Source organism: Heptranchias perlo, chromosome 1 (genome assembly GCF_035084215.1).
Source record: "Heptranchias perlo isolate sHepPer1 chromosome 1, sHepPer1.hap1, whole genome shotgun sequence".
In the NCBI taxonomy this organism is placed as follows: Eukaryota; Metazoa; Chordata; class Chondrichthyes; order Hexanchiformes; family Hexanchidae; genus Heptranchias; species Heptranchias perlo.
Window position 1 is genome coordinate 187,365,747 of NC_090325.1, and position 22,749 is coordinate 187,388,495.

General features: G+C 44.1%; 1 protein-coding gene across 1 annotated transcript in view; it reads left to right on the forward strand.

Moving 5' to 3' along the window:
• Window positions 1-22,749, forward strand: part of papss1 (3'-phosphoadenosine 5'-phosphosulfate synthase 1) — a 59,198-nt gene that overhangs the window by 23,478 nt on the left and 12,971 nt on the right. Inside the window, exons 7-9 of the mRNA XM_067994436.1 lie at window positions 8,557-8,668; window positions 12,798-13,003; window positions 14,185-14,320. Of these exons, the coding sequence (XP_067850537.1) occupies window positions 8,557-8,668; window positions 12,798-13,003; window positions 14,185-14,320 (454 nt within the window). The remainder of the gene's footprint in view (window positions 1-8,556; window positions 8,669-12,797; window positions 13,004-14,184; window positions 14,321-22,749) is intronic.

A 22,749-nucleotide genomic window follows, 5' to 3' on the forward strand; every position in this document is an offset into this window, starting at 1 on the left:
CTGCATGCGGGCTCGGACTGCTTCATTATTTGAGGGGTTGCGAACGGAACTGAACACTGTGCAATCATCAGCGAACATCCCCATTTCTGACCTTATGATGGAGGAAAGGTCATTGAAGCAGCTGAAGATGGTTGGGCCTAGGACACTGCCTTGAGGAACTCCTGCAGCAATGTCCTGGGGCTGAGATGATTGGCCTCCAACAACCGCTACCATCTTCCTTTGTGCTAGGTATGACTCCAGCCACTGGAGAGTTTTCCCCCTGATTCCCATTGACTTCAATTTTACTGGGGCTCCTTGGTGCCACACTCTGTCAAATGCTGCCTTGATGTCAAGGGCAGTCACACTCACCTCACCTCTGGAATTCAGCTCTTTTGTCCATGTTTGGACCAAGGCTGTAATGAGGTCTGGAGCCAAGTGGTCCTGGCGGAACCCAAACTGAGCATCGGTGAGCAGGTTATTGGTGAGTAAGTGCCGCTTGAGAGCACTGTCGACAACACCTTCCATCACTTTGCTGATGATTGAGAGTAGACTGATGGGGCGGTAATTGGCCTGATTAGATTTGTCCTGCTTTTTGTGGACAGGACATACCTGGGCAATTTTCCACATTGTCGGGTGGATGCCAGTGTTGTAGCTGTACTGGAACAGCTTGGCTAGAGGCGCATCTAGTTCTGGAGCACAAGCCTTCAGCACTACAGCTGGGATGTTGTTGGGGCCCATAGCCTTTGCTGTATCCAGTGCACTCAGCCGTTTCTTGATATCACCTGGAGTGAATCGAATTGGCTGAAGACTGGCTTCTGTACGGTAGCATAGTGGTTATGTTGGAGGCCTGGACTAATATTTCGCAGACATGAGTTCAAATCCCGCCACGGCAGCTGGGGAATTTAAATTCAATTAATTAAAAAAAAAAATCTGGAATAAAAAAAACTAGTATCAGTAATTGTGGCCATGAAACTATTGGATTGTCGTAAAAACCCATCTGGTTCACAAATGTCCTTCCTTTTCGGGAAGGAAATCTGCCGTCCTTATCCGATCTGGCCTATATGTGAATCCAGACCCACAGCAATGTGGTTGATTCTCAATCGCCCTCTGAAATGGCCTAGCAAGCCACTCAGTTGTTCAAGAACCTTCTCACCACCACCACCTTCTCGAGGCCAATTAGACATGGGCAATAAATGCTGGCCTTGCCAGTGACGCCCACATCCCGTGAGCAAATAATAAAAAAAACAACCTGATCTTTGCACAACGTTTTCTAAAAGTTTCATTACCAGCAACCCATGCTTCACAGATTTTAGGAAATGATCCTGCACACAATAAGGATATTGTAAGTTAAACTGGATGCAGCATTACGACCATTGTATTAGTTTGGCTCAGTGGTAGCACTCTTGCCTCTGAGTCAAAAGTTTGTGGGTTCAAGTCCCACTCCAAAGACTGGAGCACAAAATCCAGGCTGACACTCCAGTGCAGTATTAAGGGAGTGCTGCATTGTTGGTGCTGTCTCATGTGAACATAAAAGATCACATGGCACTATTCAAAGAAGAGCAGGGGAGTTCTCCCTGGTGTCCTGGCCAATATTTATCCCTCAACCAACAACATCAAAATAGATTAACTGGCCATTTGTCGTACTGATGTTTGTGGGACCTTGCTGTGCACAAATTGACTGCTGCATTTCCCTACATAACAATAGTGATCACACTTCATAAGCAGTTCGTTGGCTGTAAAGCTTGTTGGGACATCCTGAGGATGTGAAGGGCGCTATATAAATGCAAGTTGTTTTTTCATTGAAACAGAACACTGCTTCTCAATTCCTTTGCAGCGTGTTGCACTATTTTCATTAGGGGATTGTGAAACTCCCTTGTTGACAGCAAACCTGCATAATATTGTAAGCCTAGAAGTTATTGTCCATGATATTAGTGTATAGAATCATAGAATCATAGAATCATAGAAGTTACAACATGGAAACAGGCCCTTCGGCCCAACATGTCCATGTCACCCAGTTTATACCACTAAGCTAGTCCCAATTGCCTGCACTTGGCCCATATCCCTCGATACCCATCTTACCCATGTAACTGTCCAAATGCTTTTTAAAAGACAAAATTGTACCCGCCTCTACTACTGCCTCTGGCAGCTCGTTCCAGACACTCACCACCCTTTGAGTGAAAAAATTGCCCCTCTGGATCCTTTTGTATCTCTCCCCTCTCACCTTAAATCTGTGCCCCCTCGTTATAGACTCCCCTACCTTTGGGAAAAGATTTTGACTATCGACCTTATCTATGCCCCTCATTATTTTATAGACTTCTATAAGATCACCCCTTAACCTCCTACTCTCCAGGGAAAAAAGTCCCAGTCTGTCTAACCTCTCCCTGTAAGTCAAACCATCAAGTCCCGGTAGCATCCTAGTAAATCTTTTCTGCACTCTTTCTAGTTTAATAATATCCTTTCTATAATAGGGTGACCAGAACTGTACACAGTACTCCAAGTGTGGCCTCACCAATGCCCTGTACAACTTCAACAAGACATCCCAACTCCTGCATTCAATGTTCTGACCAATGAAACCAAGCATGCTGAATGCCTTCTTCACCACCCTATCCACCTGTGACTCCACTTTCAAGGAGCTATGAATCTGTACTCCTAGATCTCTTTGTTCTTTCACTCTCCCCAACGCCCTACCATTAACGGAGTAGGTCCTGGCCCGATTCGATCTACCAAAATGCATCACCTCACATTTATCTAAATTGAACTCCATCTGCCATTCATCGGCCCACTGGCCCAATTTATCAAGATCCCGTTGCAATCCTAGATAACCTTCTTCACTGTCCACAATGCCACCAATCTTGGTGTCATCTGCAAACTTACTAACCATGCCTCCTAAATTCTCATCCAAATCATTAATATAAATAACAAATAACAGCGGACCCAGCACCGATCCCTGAGGCACACCGCTGGACACAGGCATCCAGTTTGAAAAACAACCCTCGACAACCACCCTCTGTCTTCTGTCGTCAAGCCAATTTTGTATCCAATTGGCTACCTCACCTTGGATCCCATGAGATTTAACCTTATGTAACAACCTACCATGCGGTACCTTGTCAAATGCTTTGCTGAAGTCCATGTAGACCACATCTACTGCACAGCCCTCATCTATCTTCTTGGTTACCCCTTCAAAAAACTCAATCAAATTCGTGAGACATGATTTTCCTCTCACAAAACCATGCTGACTGTTCCTAATTAGTCCCTGCCTCTCCAAATGCCTGTAGATCCTGTCCCTCAGAATACCCTCTAACAACTTACCCACTACAGATGTCAGGCTCACTGGTCTGTAGTTCCCAGGCTTTTCCCTGCCGCCCTTCTTAAACAAAGGCACAACATTTGCTACCCTCCAATCTTCAGGCACCTCACCTGTAGCGGTGGATGATTCAAATATCTCTGCTAGGGGACCCGCAATTTCCTCCCTAACCTCCCATAACGTCCTGGGATACATTTCATCAGGTCCCGGAGATTTATCTACCTTGATGCGTGTTAAGACTTCCAGCACCTCCCTCTCTGTAATATGTACACTCCTCAAGACATCACTATTTATTTCCCCAAGTTCCCTAACATCCATGCCTTTCTCAACCGTAAATACCGATGTGAAATATTCATTCAGGATCTCACCCATCTCTTGTGGTTCCGCACATAGATGACCTTGTTGATCCTTAAGAGGCCCTACTCTCTCCCTAGTTACCCTTTTGCCCTTTATGTATTTGTAGAAGCTCTTTGGATTCACCTTTGCCTGATCTGCCAAAGCAATCTCATATCCCCTTTTTGCCCTCCTGATTTCTCTCTTAACTCTACTCCGGCAATCTCTATATTCTTCAAGGGATCCACTTGATCCCAGCTGCCTATGCATGTCATATGCCTCCTTCTTCTTTTTGACTAGTGCCTCAATCTCCCGAGTCATCCAAGGTTCCCTACTTCTACCAGCCTTGCCCTTCACTTTATAAGGAATGTGCTTATCCTGAACCCTGGTTAACACACTTTTGAAAGCCTCCCACTTACCAGACGTCCCTTTGCCTGCCAACAGACTCTCCCAATCAACTTCTGAAAGTTCCTGTCTAATACCATCAAAATTGGCCTTTCCCCAATTTAGAATTTTAACTTTTGGGCCAGACCTATCCTTCTCCATAGCTATCTTAAAACTAATGGAATTATGATCACTGGTCCCAAAGTGATCCCTCACTAACACTTCTGTCACCTGCCCTTCCTTATTTCCCAAGAGGAGGTCAAGTTTTGCCCCCTCTCTAGTCGGGCCATCCACATACTGAATGAGAAATTCCTCCTGAATACACTCAACAAATTTCTCTCCATCCAAGCCCCTAATGCTATGGCTGTCCCAGTCAATGTTGGGAAAGTTAAAGTCCCCTACTATTACCACCCTATTTTTCTTGCAGCTGTCTGTAATCTCCTTACATATTTGCTCCTCAATTTCCCGTTGACTATTTGGGGGTCTGTAGTACAATCCTATCAAAGTGATCTCTCCCTTCTTATTTTTCAGTTCTACCCATATAGACTCAGTGGGTGAACCCTCGGATATATCCCCTCTCACTACTGCCGTGATGTTCTCCCTAATCAAGAACGCAACTCCCCCTCCTCTCTTACCTCCTGCTCTATCTTTCCTATAGCATCTGTACCCTGGAACATTGAGCTGCCAGTCCTGCCCCTCCCTTAGCCATGTTTCAGTAATAGCTATAACATCCCAGTCCCATGTACCCATCCATGCCCTGAGTTCATCTGCCTTGCCCATCAGACTTCTTGCATTGAAATAAATGCAGTTTAATCTAGACTTCCCTTGGTCTTTGCCCTGCTTTCTCAGACCATCTGTCCGGTCATGTTCTGTACACTCTCCCTTACTGCCTTTTGTTTCTGTCACCACTTTATTTCCCACTGACTTCCTGCATCGGTTCCCATCCCCCTGCCACATTAGTTTAAACCCTCCCCAACAGCACTGGCAAACACTCCCCCTAGGACATTGGTTCCAGTCCTGCCCAGATGCAGACCGTCCAATTTGTACTGGTCCCACCTCCCCCAGAACCGGTTCCAATGGCCCAGGAATTTGAATCCCTCCATCTTGCACCATCTCTCAAGCCACGTATTCATCTTAGCTATCCTGTCATTCCTACTCTGACTAACCCGTGGCACTGGTAGCAATCCTGAGATTACTACCTTTGAGGTCCTACTCTTTAGTTTAACTCCTAACTCCCTAAATTCAGCTTGTAGGACCTCATCCTGTTTTTTACCTATATCGTTGGTGCCTATATGCACCACGACAACTGGCTGTTCACCCTCCCCCTCCAGAATGTCCTGCAGCCGCTCCGAGACATCCTTGACCCTTGCACCAGGGAGGCAACATACCATCCTGGAGTCTCGGTTGCGTCCGCAGAAACGCCTGTCTATTCCCCTTACAATCGAGTCCCCTATCACTATAGCTCTGCCACTCTTTTTCCTGCCCTCCTGTGCAGCAGAGCCAGCCACGGTGCCATGAACCTGGCCACTGCCACCTTCCCCTGGTGAGCCATCTCCCCCAACAGTATCCAAAACGGTATACCTGTTTTGGAGGGAGATGACCGCAGGGGACCCCTGCACTGCCTTCCTACTCTTCCTCTGTCTGTTGGTCACCCATTCACTATCTCCCTCAGTAATTTTTATCTGCGGTGTGACCAACTCACTGAACGTGCTATCCACGACTTTCTCAGCATCGCGGATGCTCCAAAGTGAATCCATCCGCAGCTCCAGAGCCGTCAAGCGTTCAAACAATAGCTGCAGCTGGACACACTTCCCGCAGGTGAAGGAATCAGGGATACAGGAAGGAGCCCTGAATTCCCACATCCCACAAGAGGAACATGACACGGCGCTGGGATCTCCTGCCATGACTTAACCCTTAAATTAGCTTAAGAACAACTACAATGTCAAGAGAAAAAAAAAGGAAAGAAAAACTACTTACCACTCCCTTTAAGGAGTTTACTCCTTTAAATTGTTCTCAATTTAGAGAATGTTAACTACACTAGGGACCTTGATTCACTAAAAAATAAACGCTACTTCCGATAAGACCTGCAGACCTTCCCTTTCCTTTTACTTTCGTTATTGTAGATAAGTAGAAATACTCACCTGAACCTACTCACCAATCAGGTGCCTCCCCTGTGTCGCGTCCCGATCTGATTCCTGACGTCACTTCGAACTCGGTCGCAGCTCGGCTCGGCTCCTCTCAGCTGTTCTCAGCGCTCTGAAATCCCGCCTTTTATCGGACGCTCCCTCCGCTCGGCTCGGCTCCTCTCAGCTGTTCTCAGCGCTCTGAAATCCCGCCTTTTATCGGACGCTCCCTCCGCTCGGCTCGGCTCCTCTCAGCTGTTCTCAGCGCTCTGAAATCCCGCCTTTTATCGGACGCTCCCTCCGCTCGGCTCGGCTCCTCTCAGCTGTTCTCAGCGCTCTGAAATCCCGCCTTTTATCGGACGCTCCCTCCGCTCGGCTCGGCTCCTCTCAGCTGTTCTCAGCGCTCTGAAATCCCGCCTTTTATCGGACGCTCCCTCCGCTCGGCTCGGCTCCTCTCAGCTGTATGTCTCCTCTGCTATTTTATTGGAGACATTAAACCGTTTAAAACAAGTTAGCGCAGTAATGAGGTGACATGAGGAAACATTTTTTTATGCAGCGAGTTGTAATCTGGAATAATAACTTTCAAAAGGGAATTGGATAAATATTTGAAGGGAATACATCTACAGGGCTATGGGAAAAGAGCAGGCGAGTGGGACAAATTGGATAGCTCTTTCAAAGAACCAGCAGAGGCACGATGGGCTGATTGGCTTCCTTTTGTGCTGTACCATACCATGATACAATGATAATATTGCAATGCAGTAAGCATTCATATGCTAATATCGCGAAAGCTAATTTCTGGCTTTATATTCATTTGACGTACTCGTCTAAGTTGGAATGAAGAAGCGGACAGAGAAAATTTGTAATGGCTCCTGAGAAAACTACTCACAACCCCGTGAAGTTCAGGTTAAAATGCTCTGATCCTCTGTTTTTCACCATCGCCCGCCATCCAAAACCCCAGAGATTTGCTGCCTCAATTAAACTATGGGAACTTACAGCAAACGGAATATTGCAGCTCTCATGGGATGCAATTCCTCCAGTACCTTTTAATTTAAAACTGCCAAGACTTTGAATCCTGATTCTGTTAGCTGACTTTGTACCATTTGTCTTCTCACCTCTCTCACTGCCACCAGCCTATGGAGAAGGGGATATTCTTTGGTTGGGGAGTAGGTGGGGGGAGGAGTTGGACAGAAGAACAATTTAAAGATTTGATATATTGTAGTAATTATGCATTTTTATGTGTACGTCACTGTGCACAACTGGCTTCATGGGCCTTAAGTATAAAAGGGACGTTGAAGATTATGTTTAATTCTTATTTATGCAGCAGAGATAGTCACTGTTCCTTTTGTGTACTGTTGCTTTTTCAACAAACGTTCAACTCTCCTCAGGGAAGGTGGCTAATTTTAAGTCCTTCAGAGAATTGGGCTCTGCAACTCATTTAGATTACTGTAAATAACAAGTGTGCTGGAGCCTGTCTAGCTGGCTTCCAGTCTGAACTGCTGCTGCCATTGGCTGTTTTGTCCCTGTGCTCTGCCAATGACTAGAGTAGTGTTTTAAATTAGTAACGACCAGGAGTGAATTCACTAACAAATGAACTAGTGTACTCCTGGTAAATTGTATAGATATAATACCCTTCATGAACAAGAGTATGAAAAAAAAGTTTATTTCAGTTCCTAACAAATCAGAAAACAACGAAAGGCTGATTCATTGGATTACAGAAATTATGTTATTCTTTAAAGTTAAGGGGGAAGGAAAGCTTAAAGGAGTACTTTTTAAAATTCAGAGTACTCACAAATAGGGAAAACGTTATAAACTTACCGCAAATTGATCAGACATCTTTCAAGAAACATAATTCTCCCTGGAGATCCTTGAGTTAAGATCTGCTTCCTTCTAAGTTGATGCAGCATTGTCGATCGCAGGGATTGTCCCTGGACTAGATCTGGCTGCAAGCAGTGAGAGATGTGGCTTTGAACCGGCCTAACATACGAAGGACATGGACAGAAAAGGGCCAACTGGTTCGTCCCGCCTGCTCCATCCAGACCTGCTACACCCCCTGGCCCATCGGCCCACCCACCTTTGGAGGTGCTGCCTTTTCATTAACCTGAGGCCCTGTCTGCTTGTTCAGGAAGACTTAAAAGATTCCATGGCACTATTTGAACAAAGGGAAAGGATTTTTCCTAATGTTCTGACTAGCATTTAGCTCTCAACCAAAACCGCCAAAAACAGATTATCTGGTAATTTATCTCATTGTTGCTCACGGGAGCTTGCTGTCTGCAAATTGGCTGCCACAGTTCCCTTCAGTGACACTACACTTCCAGAGTAATTCATTAGCTGTGAAGCGCATTGGGCCTTTTAACCTTTGCTGTAGTGAAAATTGATGCCTAATTGTTGGGTTTCAAAAGGAAACAGAGTACAATTTGTGTCTCTTCATTCTAGGTGGATTTGCAGTGGGTGCAGGTATTGGCCGAGGGTTGGGCTACTCCACTCAATGGCTTCATGAGAGAGCGAGAATTCTTGCAGTGCCTTCATTTCGGCTGCTTGTTGGATGGTAAGAACTTAAATAATCCCTGGGTGAGAGTGGCAAAGCCTGAGCTAAGGTTCAGATGATGGGCGTCCTTTTTAATTAAAAAGAAACTTTAACATCTTTGACAGTTCTGACGGCTTGTAAAAGATTGGATGTAGGGGCTGAATGACAAGTCACCTGCTGTGAATGGGGATCTAACAAGAGCTTCCACTTGGATACAGTGTGTGAACCCAACAAGGCTTAATAGAAAGTTTCAGGTGTAATTTCGACCCCATTTGAAAGTCACGCGGTCTGTCCTTTTTTTATTCCTGTTGTAAACCTGCTGTCTGCATTTATAATCGGAAACTGCCTATGTGAACTTGTCACGCTGTAATTGAACATTCGCACCAGTGGTGGCGCTGCAGTGGGGTAGTGGTGTAATTACAGTGTGACGAGTTTTACACAGGCAGTTTCCATTATAAATGTGGACATAGGAATTTGTAATGGAAAGTGCTGACAGGAAATGTGGCATAGATACAAGATTTTTATTATATAGATGTGTGTTTTTTTTGTATTTTCAAACCTAAACAGTATTTGCAGATTTCATTGTATTGCATTTCTTACATTGAAATCCTGCAGTTGCTCTTGAGTTTGGCTGTACTTGCAAAGGGGCTGCTGTGCAAGAGCAGGATGGAGCAGCTTGATTGTGGTGTTGTGGTACAGTTAGCTTAGTTTAACAGAAGTCTTGGGCTGTTGCTTGTGCTCCAAAACTAAGAAACCAACTGTAAAAATTTACCGTGCCAACACCAGTGCTGATTCTGACGACTGTCTCTTCTGCTTCTATCTGTTCTCCCTTAGCTTGATTATTATTACAGTGCTCCTGCTCTTCTAGCCTAGGCCGCTTGAGCTCTCTGTTCTGCTGCTGGGCGGCTGTCTGGTGATGTGGGTGGCTGCGGACTGACTGCTGCGGCTCTCCACTAAAGCTCCTTCTCTGCTGGCCCATCTTGTGCGCTGCCTCCTCTCCTCGGGAGCTGTTGTAAGTCAGCCCGCAACGTGCAAGGTACCTCAGCTGTAGCAGAGGTTTCGAAAAAATTACCCTACAGCGTTGGTTAGTTTATAGTTCTAGTTTATTGTTCTCTAAACACAGATGTCAGCTGTGTGGTAGCACTCTCGCCCCTGATTCAGCAGGTTGTGGGTCCAAGCCCCACTCCAGAGACTTGAGCTCAAAATTTAGGCTGGTACACCAGTGCAGTACTGAGGGAGTGCTGCACTGTTGGCGGTGCAGTCTTACGGATGAGACGTTAAACCGAAGCCCCATCTACCCTCTCAAGTGGATGTAAAAGATTCCATGGCATTAATTCGAAGAGGAGCAGTGGAGTTCTTCCAGTGTCCTGGCCAATATTTATCTCTCAACTAACATCACTAAAAACATTATCTAGTCATTATCACATTGCTGTTTGTGGGAGCTTGCTGCGTGCAAATTGGCTGCTCTGTTTCCCACATTACAACAGTGACCATATTTCAAAAAGTACTTAATTGGCTGTAAAGCACTTTGGGACCTCCTGAGGTTGTGAAAGGCGCTATATAAATAGAAGTCTTTTCTTTTTAATTTAAAGTCTTCTGCTGTTACACTTTAGACAACAGTGTGTAAGCCACAGAAATGGGCTAGACTTGCCACAGAAATTGATCTTAAGATATCATAGAATTGTAGAGGTCCAGCTCATAAGTACATTTTCTATTTTTTTAAAGGAGTCTGGGATTTTCACCCTGGTCTGATTTGATAATTACTGGGGTTTTGAGCACAGAAACTGGCAACACATTCCATTGCCTAATATTTTTATGGAATTTTATTGAGTGCTACCGAATTTTTCTTTCTTTTAAAAAAAAATGAGCACCGAGTTCAAGCATCGATAGGCAGAATGAAAACCAAAATGGGTCCCTCCCTGAGAACACGCTGGTGAGGATTGGGTATAGAATGGTCAGGCCCACAGTTGTAACTTGTAAAGATCCTAGTTCTACAATGTTCCTGTTATGTTTGGAAGGAGAAAAAAATCTGTTATCTTTCACCCTTTAGGGATAAGGGGGTTTAAAATTGTCTTGGAAGTTTATAGCACAGAAGGAGGCCATTTGGCTCTTTGTGAGAGCAATCCACTACTCTTTCTCAAGTATAATGGTTGAACATATCTGACCATCCTCCATTAACTGGCCTATCTTTCTTAGATCTCCATCAGCATTGGTCTTTTTAGCTGCCAGTAGGCTGAACCCATAATTTTTGTTACATTTCTGTTTGAGTTATCGAAAGTCCTGCTAAAATTCTTTAATATGGCGATTAATGTCTGGAGGTTGGGACTTGCTCGAAGTCCAAAATTATCTGAATTGTGTTTTCTTCGTTATTTTTTTGTTATTTCTTCAAACAACTGAATGTGGTTCAATTCAAGGGAGAAGAAGAGAAATATTTTTACGCAGTGAGTTGTTATAATCTGGAATGCACTTCCTGAAAGGGTGGTGGAAGCAGATTCAATAATAACTTTCAAAAGGGGATTAGATATATACTTGAAAAGGAAAAATTTGCACGGCGATGGGGTAAGCGTGGGGGAGTGGTACTAATGGGATAGCTCTTTCAACGGTGGGCCAAATGACCGCCTCCTATGCTGTAAGATTTTATGATTCCATGAATTTGGACACTTAGGTATTAAAAAAGGATATAAAATGCCCAAGACAACAAACACGCAACTTTTCTTGTGAATGGCGTTAAGTGCTGGATCTAGCCTGTGCTTCTAAAAGGGACTTCTTCATTTCTTTGAAAAGCAAGACATCAAGCCTCATTTTAGACTTTAACCAAAAGCACATTTATTAAGCAAAAGATGAACGGTGCAAAATCCTCCCTTGTTGTCATTCCTGTATTCCTGTTGCAAGTTTCTTGTCCTGTCTTGCACACAGTTTGCCAATAGCTGGTATCTATTACTGAAGCCACGGTCACAAAAGTAACTGCTTCAAATTAAAAACTCTTGCTTGCTGGCTAGCATCACGATAGTTATCCAGTGCTTGGCAGCCACGAGGGAGCATGTGCCTTGATCCATTTTAAAGTTTACTTTTATCACTAATAATACAGTGGGGAGGGAGAGCGAGAAATGTGCAGTCTTGTGGTGGCGTATCTGTTCCTGGTTTTATTTTGAGGAGGGATGCGGGTAGGTGACGTGGGTTCAATCCTTTCTAGTTCAATGAATAAAGAGGAACCAATGCAACATTCACCCTAAGGTGTGATGCGCTGTACACAAATCAAAGTGTCTGTTGCTTTTTTAATCAATCCTCCTCTCTGATCTTAAAAGATTTTCACATGCTGAGGATCATTGGTAAGAACAGCAGCTATTTTTGATTTGCTTGTATACCATTGTGTTAAAAAGCTGGTATCAGTGAAAGTGACCATGAAGCTGTCAGATTGTTGTAAAATTCCAACTGGTTCACTAATGTCCTTTTATGGATGGAAACCTGCCATCTTTATCAGGGCTGTGACTCCGGTCCCACACCAACAATAATCAAAGTATGGTGCTTAGAATGAAAATTAAGGAAAATGTTAAGTTAAGACATATTGGTAATTTCAACCTTCATCGCTTGGGCAGTATATTGGTGAAGTGTATCGCGCACCAGTTCTAGAACCAGCCCGATTTTGATCTCCTTTGATTTCAGTGGAAGTGACAGTCGAGCAGGTTCTATAACAGCCGGGCGAACTATTACCCTAGGGGGTGAAAGAGAAAATTACCCCCATTTTGTTCCCAAGCTGAACTGGGCGATAGAATGTCAATGAACTGGATTAGGGCGAATTAGGTGAGACCTTGTACAGGATGAATGGCCGTGATATGTTATGGAGTAGTTTCAGCCTTGCATTTGGGCAAATCAAACACTCGAAATGGAGGCAAGGCTTTTAAAAGGGATCTGTAGCAACTCCACAGAACATGGGATGGCTCAGAGCTTCCACCATCCACATCTTACAAACTGTCTTTCATACACACACACACCGAGACACGACTTAGCCCCCCCCCCACCCCATTAACACCGCTCTCTTGCTAAATGTTTGGCAGCTTTATGCGAGCTATGCAAGATGGGATATTGACCATGCCTGGCTTTAAAACCATATTCTTACATGCTTTTTTTTTGGTCCCCTCTTGAACTGTAGGGGGTCTCATCAACCTGTCAGTGCCCATTGTCCTGACAGCGACGCATGAAGACAAAGAGCGACTGGATGGGTGTACCGCCTTCGCGCTGGTGTACGAGGGGCAGCGGGTTGCTATCCTTCGCAATCCAGAATTCTATGAGCACAGGAAAGAGGAGCGTTGCGCACGTCAGTGGGGAACAACTTGCAAAGAACACCCTTACATTAAGGTTTCGCTAAAAGCATTCCCCCTCCCCCTCTAAGATCGGTATGGCATTTAGCTTTTGTTTAGATAACTTTCCTGTTGTGCTACAGGTAAACAGGAAGTATGGAGGAGCTCTGTCTTGTTTCAAACTCATAAGCTTTCGGGGGCTTTCCCCTTCCTCGGGCAGTGTGGAACTGCCTGAGGAAGGGGAAAGCCCCCGAAAGCTTGCGGGATTAAAAATAAAATCGTTGGACTATAACTTGGTGTTGTAAAATTGTTTACAATTGTTAACCCCAGTCCATCACCGGCATCTCCACATCATTGTTTCAAACTGGTCAAATACATTAGTGGCAATTAAAGAAGTGGTGATCGGGGGTTTTTGAGTGCAAATAGCCTCTACCCCTTAGTCATTCCTGTAGCACTGCCTGTTGTGCAGCTACAAGCCACTCACTTTTAAATTGGAATATCAGGGAGTCCCTATGTCAACAGTAGATCTTTATTCTTGCGGTATGGAGGAGTAGTGTAAACCTACCTGTAGGGGACACCTTGCATGCAGCATGATCTGTTTTATTTGGTCTGTGCGTTCTTAGTTAATTTTCAAACATTGAAAAATAATTACCATTTAAAAATATAATCATTAATATTTGTTATTTTAGAGAAATCCATTGTTACCTGCAATTACTTTCAGTGTCCTTTCTATACCACAGAAGTTTTATTAGGGTGTTATATCTATCTTTAGTTTGCATTTTTATACAGTTAGTTCTACATTTCCCAGATAAAAACTGAAAATGCTGGTAACAGGCAGCATCTGGGGAATAAATAGAGTTAACGTTTCAGACTGCTGATCTTTTGCCAGAACTGGAAGATGTTACAGATGAACAGCTCACAAGCAGATACAGAGCCAGGGAAAAGGGGTCAGGAAAATAAAAAAGGAGTGATGATGGTGCAAGGCAAAAGGTGGTGATAATGAGAGAAATTAGAGAAACAAAAGATGCGTCCAGAGGATGTGTCAGCATCGACCTGAAACGCTGACCCGATGTTACTCTCTCCACAGGTGCTGCCTGACCTTAGAGTTTCAAGCATTTTCTGCTTTTATTTCAGATTTCCAGCATCTGCATTGTTTTGTTTTTGTGTCTGTTATTTCCCAAGTTTGCTTATTGGAAATGTAAGTTATTTTTTGGTTCTGATCCCTTATTAAAACCACAGATGGTAATGCAGAGTGGCAGCTGGCTGGTAGGTGGGGACCTGCAAGTTCTCGATCGTATCTATTGGAGCGATGGCCTCGATCATTATCGCCTCACCCCACGCGAGCTAAAGCAAAAATTTAAGGCAATGAATGCAGGTGAGTAGCAGGAAGCACTTGCAGTTTGAGTGTTTAAATTCTTTGTGATACTTCAAATTTAATTTGTAGATCTAGTAATTATTTACAGTGTGGATGCTTGGAACCAAATGCCAAACAGGACTTCTTTGTACTTTTGTTTTGACGAGGGATGCCAGTGCTGGGAAAAGGGCCGTCTCTGATGTTGGATCTCTTGTGCTAGCAGTCAATCTGTGCCGAATAAGTTTGGCACCTCCTGCATAGAATTGCTTTTCTAAGTCCCATGCCAGCTCTCCTTGTGGTTTTCATTTACCACTTAACTTATTTGGTAGCACTCTTGCCTCTGAATCAGAAGGTCATGGGTTCAAGCCCCACTCCAGAGACTTGAGCACATAATCTAGGCTCACACTTCGGTGCAGTACTGAGAGAGCGCTGCACTGACAGAGGTGCCATCTTTTGGATGAGACATTAAACTGAAGCCCTGTCTGTACCCTAAGGTGGCTGTAAAAGATCCTATGGCACTATTTGAAGAAGACCAAGGGCGTTCTCCCCGGTGTCCTGGCCAATATTTATCCCTCAACCAACACCCAAAACAGATAATCTGATTTATCTCATTGCTCTTTTTATGGAACCTTGCTGTGCACAGATTGACTGCTGCACTTGCTACGTAACAACAGTGGCTACACTTCAAAAGTACTTGATTGATTGTGAAGCACTTTAGGATGTCCTGAGGATGTGAAAGGTGCTGTATAAATGCAAATTCTTTTATTTGCTCTTTCTCGTGAAATTAGGTACAGGTGGGTTTATAGTGTTTATGGATTATGGTACGATAAGCTTTCCCAATAAGTATTCTATATATTTTCCCCAAGCACCTTCAAGCTCATTACGTTGGCACTTTGCACAATGGTTTGATTGATATAAGGCCTACGATTTGTATCCTGACTACTTGACCTAGCATGTGAGACGTATCAAAATAATTAAAAGGTTTGCACCTGGAAAACATCGACATGGGTCAGGAAAGTGTCCACAGGGCTGATGCTGGTCAAATGCATGTAATATATACTGGTCACTATAAAAGCAAACAACAAACATGACCAAGTACTTCATACCAACAGGATTGGCCCATTCTTTGTACACTGGCAGTGTTTGGTCTAATGCTCCATAGTCCACATGCATTCTGCACAACAGCAGTAATGCCACAATCTGGCACTTCCCATACTCGGGGCCTTCAGTGGAAACCATCTCACTGGATATCTTCAGTAGATGATACGACTACACTTCTAAAGTACTTCATTGGCTGTAAAGTTCTTTGGGACATCTTGAGGTGGTTAAAGGCACTACATAAATGCAAGTCTTTCTTTTCTGATCTGTTTTTCAGTTCTTGATGTTCATTATTTAGTTGCTGCAATGACCTAATGCAAACATTAAATCGTAGGTCTTGAATGCCAGTTAGGAAATCAGAAAGCGCAGTTCCTTTATCAAAGTTTCTCTGCTTTTTTCCTGCCGTCTGTTACACATGAAATATAAAAGGCCTTGTTGTGGTGACAGCGGAGACCCACTTTTTCAGGGGTCTAATGAGCCAAACTCGCTGACTCCCCTTCTGCCATGTCTGATGGGTGGGGAAGCATTACCAAGATGGCCCGTTCAGGGATGATATCCTGAAACCAGGGCAGCAACATAAAATGAGACCGAAAGATCCAAGTGCATAAAAGTAACTTGCTGGTTTTCGAGTTCTACCAATTCCTCCCTAAGTCAGAAAAGAATGCTGATCTGTGTTAGATCAGATAGAAAGCATCACTCCAACTCTGCAGAAATGCAACCTGCAAAAGGAAGGTATTTGAAAAAATAATTTTCTTATTATACAAGATTTTTGATTTAGTCAGGACAGGGCAGTCCGCTTGATCAATGGCCCTGCCACAGGACTCCAGTTCTTCCATCACCTGTGTACTATGGCTGCAGTAAAGACTATTAAAGGTATCATAAGGTATGGAATACTATGGAAAAGGACACGGACCAATCTAAAGTAAAAATACTCAATTGGAGGAGGACCAATTTCAGTGGGATGAGAACAGATCTGGCCCGGGTAAATTGGAATCAAAGATTGGCAGGCAAAACTGTAATTGGCGCCCTTTAAGGAGGAGATGGTTCGGGTACAGTCTAGGCACATTCCCACGAGGCAGAAAGGTAGGGCAACTAAAGCCAGAGCTCCCCGAATGACAAAAGAGATAGTGAGTAAGATGAAACAGAAAAAAGGGGCGTGTGACAGATGTCAGGTTGATAACACAAGTGAGAACCAGGCAGAATATAGAAAGTTCAGAGGGGATGTGAAAAAGGAAATAAGAGGGGCAGAGAGAGAGAGTTTGAGAATAGACTGGCAGCCATCATAAAAGGGAATCCAAAAGTCTTCTACAGGCATCTAAACAGTAAACGGGTAGTAAGAAGAGAGGTGGGGCCGATTAGGGACCATATAAGAGATCTACTCATGGAGGCAGAGGGGATGGCCGAGGTACTAAATTTGCATTTGACTTTACCAAGGAAGAAGATGCTGCCAGAGTCTCAGTAAAGGAAGATATAGTTGATACTGGATGGGTTAAAAATTGATAAAGAAGAGGTACTAGAAAGGCTAGCTGTACTTAAAGTAGATAAGACACCCGGACCGGATGGGATGCATACTAGGTTGCTGAGGGAAGTAAGAGTGGAAATTGCGGAGGTACTAGCCAGAATCTTCCAAACATCTGTAAATACGGGGGGTGGTGCCAGAGGACTGGAGAATTGCAAATGTTACACCCTTGTTCAAAAAAGGGTGTAAGGATAAACCTAGCAACTATAGGCCAGTCAGTTTAACCTCAGTGGTGGGGAAACTTTTAGAAACGATAATCCAGGACAGAATTAAGACACTTGGATGAGTGTGGATTGATTCGGGAAAGCCAGCACGGATTTGTTAAAGGCAAATCACGTTTAACTAACCTGATAGAGTTTTTTGATGAGGTAACAGAGAGGGTGGATGAGGGCAATGCAGTTGATGTGGTGAATATGGACTTTCAAAAGGCGTTTGATAAAGTGCCGCACAGTAGGCTTATCAAGATTGCGGCCCACGGAATAAAGGGGGCAGTAGCAACATGGATACAGAATTGGCTAAGGGACAGGAAACAGTGAGTAGTGGTGACCGGTTGTTTTTCGGATTGGAGGGAGGTGTACAGTGGTGGTCCCCAGAGGTCAGTGCTGGGACCACTGCTTTTCTTGATATATATTAATGACTTGGACTTGGGTGTACAGGGCACAATTTCAAAATTTGCACATAACACAAAACTTGGAAGGGTAGTAAATAGTGAGGAGGATAGTGATAGACTTCAAGAGGATATAGACAGGCTGGTGGCATGGGCAGACACGTGGCAGGTGAAATTTAACGCAGAAAAGTGCGAAGTGATACATTTCGGTAGGAAGAATGAGGAGAGGCAATATAAACTAGAGGGCACAACTCTAAAAGGGGTACAGAAACAGAGATCTGGGGGTTTATGTGCACAAATTGTTGAAGGTGGCAGGGCAGGCTGAGAAAGCGGTTTAAAAAAGCATACGGAATCCTGGGCTTTATAAACAGAGGCATAGAGTACAAAAGTATGGAAGTTATGATGAACCTTTATAAAACATTGGTTCGGCCACAACTGGAGTATTGTGTCCAGTTCTGGGCACCGCACTTCAGGAAAGATGTGAAGGCCTTGGAGAGGGTGCAGAAGAGATTTACTAGAATGATTCCAGGGATGAGGGACTTTTAGTTATGTGGATAGATTGGAGAAGCTGGGGTTATTCACCTTGGAACAGAGACAGTTGCAAAGTGATTTGATAGAGGTATTCAAAATCATGAAGGGTCTAGACAGAGTAGATAGAGAGAAACTGTTCCCGTTAGCGGAAGGGTCAAGAACCAGAGGACATAGATTTAAGGTGGTTGACAAAAGAACCAAAGGTGACATGAGATGAAACGTTTTTAGACAGCGAGTGGTTAGGATCTGGAATGCACTGCCCGAGGGGGTTGTGGAGGCAGATTCAATGATGGCCTTCAAAAGGGAACTGGATAAGTACTTGAAAGGAAAAACATTGCAGGGCTATGGGGGAAGGGTGGGGGAGCGGGACTAGCTGGATTGCTGTTGCATAGAGCCGGCGCAAACTCGATGGGCCGAATGGCCTCCCTCCATGCTGTAATCTATCTATTGATTCTATGAACAGGATCCACTGCAGCAACTCGCCAAACTTACTTTGACAGTGTATACCAGCCTTTTGACAGAAGGGCAAGAGAAGTCATGTTATGGGAACATCACCTCCAAGTCATGCAGAATCCTGATTTAGACGAATATCAACATTCCTTCATTGTCACTGGGTCAGTATCCTGGAATTCCCTACCTAACACGATTGTTGGAGCACCATCAGCTGAAACACTGCAGATTCAAGCAGAAGGCCCACCACCACCACCACCTTGGGGCAACTAGGGATGACCAATAAATGCGGCTGTCAGTTTCTCCCATGCCTGAGAACAAATATAAAAAATAGATGCAAAATATGCTGAAACTCCGGTGTGCTGCATTCCAGACTTTTTTTTTCCATTCGTTCATGGGATGTGGGCGTCACTGGCAAGGCCAGCATTTATTGCCCATCTCTAATTGCCCTTGAGAAGGTGGTGGTGAGCTGCCGCCTTGAACTGCTGCAGTCCGAGTGGTGAAGGTTCTCCCACAGTGCTGTTAGGTAGCGATTTCCAGGATTTTGACCCAGCGAAGATGAAGGAACGGCGATATATTTCCAAGTCGGGAAGGTGTGAGACTTGATGGGGAACGTGCAGGTCGTTCTCATGTGCCTGCTGCCCTTGTCCTTCCAGGTGGTAGAGATCGTGGGTTTGGGAGGTGCTGTCGAAGAAGCCTTGGCGAGTTGTTGCAGTGCATCCTGTAGATGGTACACACTGCAGCCACAGTGTGCCGGTAGTGAAGGGAGTGAATGTTTAGGGTGGTGGATGGGGGTGTCAATCAAGTGGGCTGCTTTGTCCTGGATGGTGTCGAGCTTCTTGAGGGTTGTTGGGGCTGCACTCGTCCAGGCAAGTGGAGAGTATTCCATCACACTACTGGCTTTTGCCTTTGTAGATGGTGGAAAGGCTTTGGGGAGTCACTTGCCGCAGAATACCCAGCCTCTGACTTGCTCTTGTAGCCACGGTATTTACGTGGCTGGTCCAGTTAAGTTTCTAGTCAATGGTGACCCCCAGGATGTTGGTGGTGGGGAATTCGGCGATGGTAATGCTGTTGAATGTCAAGGGGAGGTGGTTATACTCTCTGTTGTTGGAGATGGTCATTGCCCGGCACTTCTCTGACGCGAATGTTACTTGCCACTTATCAGCCCAAGCCTGGATGTTGTCCAGGTCTTGTTGCATGTAGGCACGGACTGTTTCATTATCTGAGGTGTTGCGAATGGAACTGAATATTGTGCAATCGTCAGCGAACATCCCCATTTCTGACCTTCTGATGGAGAGAAGGTCATTGATGAAGCAGCTGAAGGTGGTTGGGCCTTGGACACTGCCCTGAGGAACTCCTGCAGCAATGTCCTGGGGATGAGATGATTGGCCTCCAACAACCACTACCATCTTCCTTTGTGCTAGGTATGATTCCAGCCACTGGAGAGTTTTCCCCCTGATTCCCATTGACTTCAATTTTGCTAGGGCTCGTTGGTGTCATACTCTGTCAAATGCTGCCCTGATGTCAAGGGCAGTCACTCTCATCTCACCTACACAGTGAGCTACTGCTGTCAAAAATGCCATTCTCGGAAACAGGACAAAGCAGCTCGCTTGATTGGCACCTAAACATTCACTCCCTTCACCACCGGCGCACAGTGGCTGCAGTGTGTACCATCCACAGGATGCACTGCAGCAACTCGCCAAGGCTTCTTCGACAGCACCTCCCAATCCCATGACCTCTACCACCTACAAGGACAAGGACAAGGGCAGCAGGCACATGGGAACACCACCTGCACGTTCCCCTCCAAGTCACACACCATCCCGACTTGGAAATATATCGCCGTTCCTTCATCATCGCTGGATCAAAATCCTGGAACTCCCTTCCTAACAGCACTGGGAGAACCTTCACCACACGGACTGCAGCGGTTCAAGAAAGCGGCTTACCACCACCACCTCTAAGGCAATTAGGGATGGGCAATAAATGCTGGCCTCGCCAGTGACGCCCACATCCCATGAGCAAATAATAAAAATATAATACTTGGAAATAACCAAATGGCGGTCAGTCAATTCTCCACAAGGTGGAAACAAAACTCGGTCGGTTAACCCTGGCTGTTCTCACGTTCTTCCTAGAGGCTGGCCAAAGAATGGTAGTGGTTATGGTTTGAGACAGATCCTCCAGAAATTTCAGCTAAGCATCCATCGCCATTTTCAATGCTATTAGTAAATCAGCAACCTGGGAGATTTTACACTGTTAATAGCAACTCAGGAGATTAAGTAAGTCTACTTGGCATTGATGGGTTACTTTGTATGGACTTTACTGCCTTGTACCCCTTAGTGCTGCACACCTGGTTGTATTGCTGCAGGGACATCCAGAGCTCTCACCTGTTTGGCCAGCCTTGGCAGATGACTTTGTTGCCTGGGTTTTCACCTTTATGACAGTGACCTTGTAAAGGCAGATAACAGATTTTATTAATTCCATCTGTAGTTTCATCAGCCCTTTGGGAGCTGACTTTAGAAGAGCTCCCAGAGGTCCAACCACATCAACAATTTTACACTGAAAATTACCCAGTTCTGATTTCTGCCTGTCTTACTCCTACTTGTACAAAAGGTGCAAACCTAAAGTATGATGGAAGAGTTATGCAGTTGGATTTCTTGACAGAAATGCTATCTGTTTTGTAGTCTCATCTCTAGTACACGGCCCCTTTTATTTCTTAGTATCAACATCAAGCACCCCCAGGTCTGTTATAGCACAGCTTGTTCAGAGTAAAAATACATTTATTCTCTCTTTTTCCCCCCCCCCCCCCCAAAAAAAAAACAATGTTTCTTAACCACTTTAATGTTTCTGGAACATTTTCTACCCTTCCTGTAGATTTTTCAGCTTCTGTGTTTTAGATTACTCTCCTAGGCAAGTTCCCAGCTCCCTGTGACCTTCATTAGCCCTGATATTTAGGAAAGCTTCCAATAGCACGTCCAGGATAGCAAACAGAAAAACCTTTCTGTTAATTACTTTAGCTTATTGAAATTATCTTTTTCCTCCACGGGATCATCGTCCATTCTATGATGAGTGGTAGAGCATCATAACATCAGACCCTGTTTTAAATTTTGACTATGAAGCACATTTATTTAGAAATAGATGAGCAGCAAATAATTAACAATAATATAACACATCCATATTTACAGTAGAAATTATATTGTCTATCTCAGAAGGAAAACAAATTTTCACAATATTCTAAATTGATATTCTTAATTAGCATTTTATATACTTGAGTGATGGTTTCATTAAATTTCTCACCTCTGGTAGCTACACTGCCCTGAGCTAACTCTTGAAACATCCAGATTGTTTCTCTTTAATTTGAAGAATTCAGCTCACTTAAATACCCTTGAAACATTTGCTGGGGCTCCTTGGATTTAAAATTTAACTGACAGTTTCTATATGAATAAAAGTTGTCAGTCATAATCGAACCGCAATCACACAGCACTTTTTGTGTTTGTATTATGTAGCTTGATTCCTCACTCAAGCCTATAACCTTGGAGATAACTGACAAAATCTCACATTATATTGATTTAGGTTAGAGATGTGGAATTTAACTGCATTTGGTTTTTAAACTCCTTGGTTTTTCTGACTGACTTCATAGGAACAATACCTGGCCAAAATGGGACATACATACTTCATTTTGTCACAACCACAACCTCAGAAGAACATCCCATTACTGCACCGTGAATTTTTTCAGCCATCTTTGTGATCTTGCTGAGTGAGATTTGTCAGTTTTGTACTGCATTGAGATTGGCTAAAACAATTTCGCATAGGACTCTCCTTCATCCGATTAGACTTGGCTGGATTGGAAACAGGGCCTGAGGGAGGAAGAATTTCTATCCCACTCGTTACCTAACTTCCCATTGGATACTTAATTTAAAAAAGTTAATTTTTAAAAGTGTTTTATTTTAAAGTAATGCTTTAAGTCGAAGACTATTTAACGACTGATTTAAGAATGTGAAAAGCAAGTATGCTTGGGATGTCATTCAGCTTTCACCTTGCTACTTTCTCCTTTTCTTAAAAAGTGGGTCTAAATATAAAAGAATGTTGAGATTTATTTTACCCTGAGGCAGCTTGAGTTTCACTGAAAGCATCAAGCCCACATGAATATGTTCACACTGCTAATCTGGGAAATAAATTAATTTGCGTAGATATTTATAGCCGCATCTGTTTTTGATGTGGCTGCAACTAAGCTAGCTAGATGCATTCATC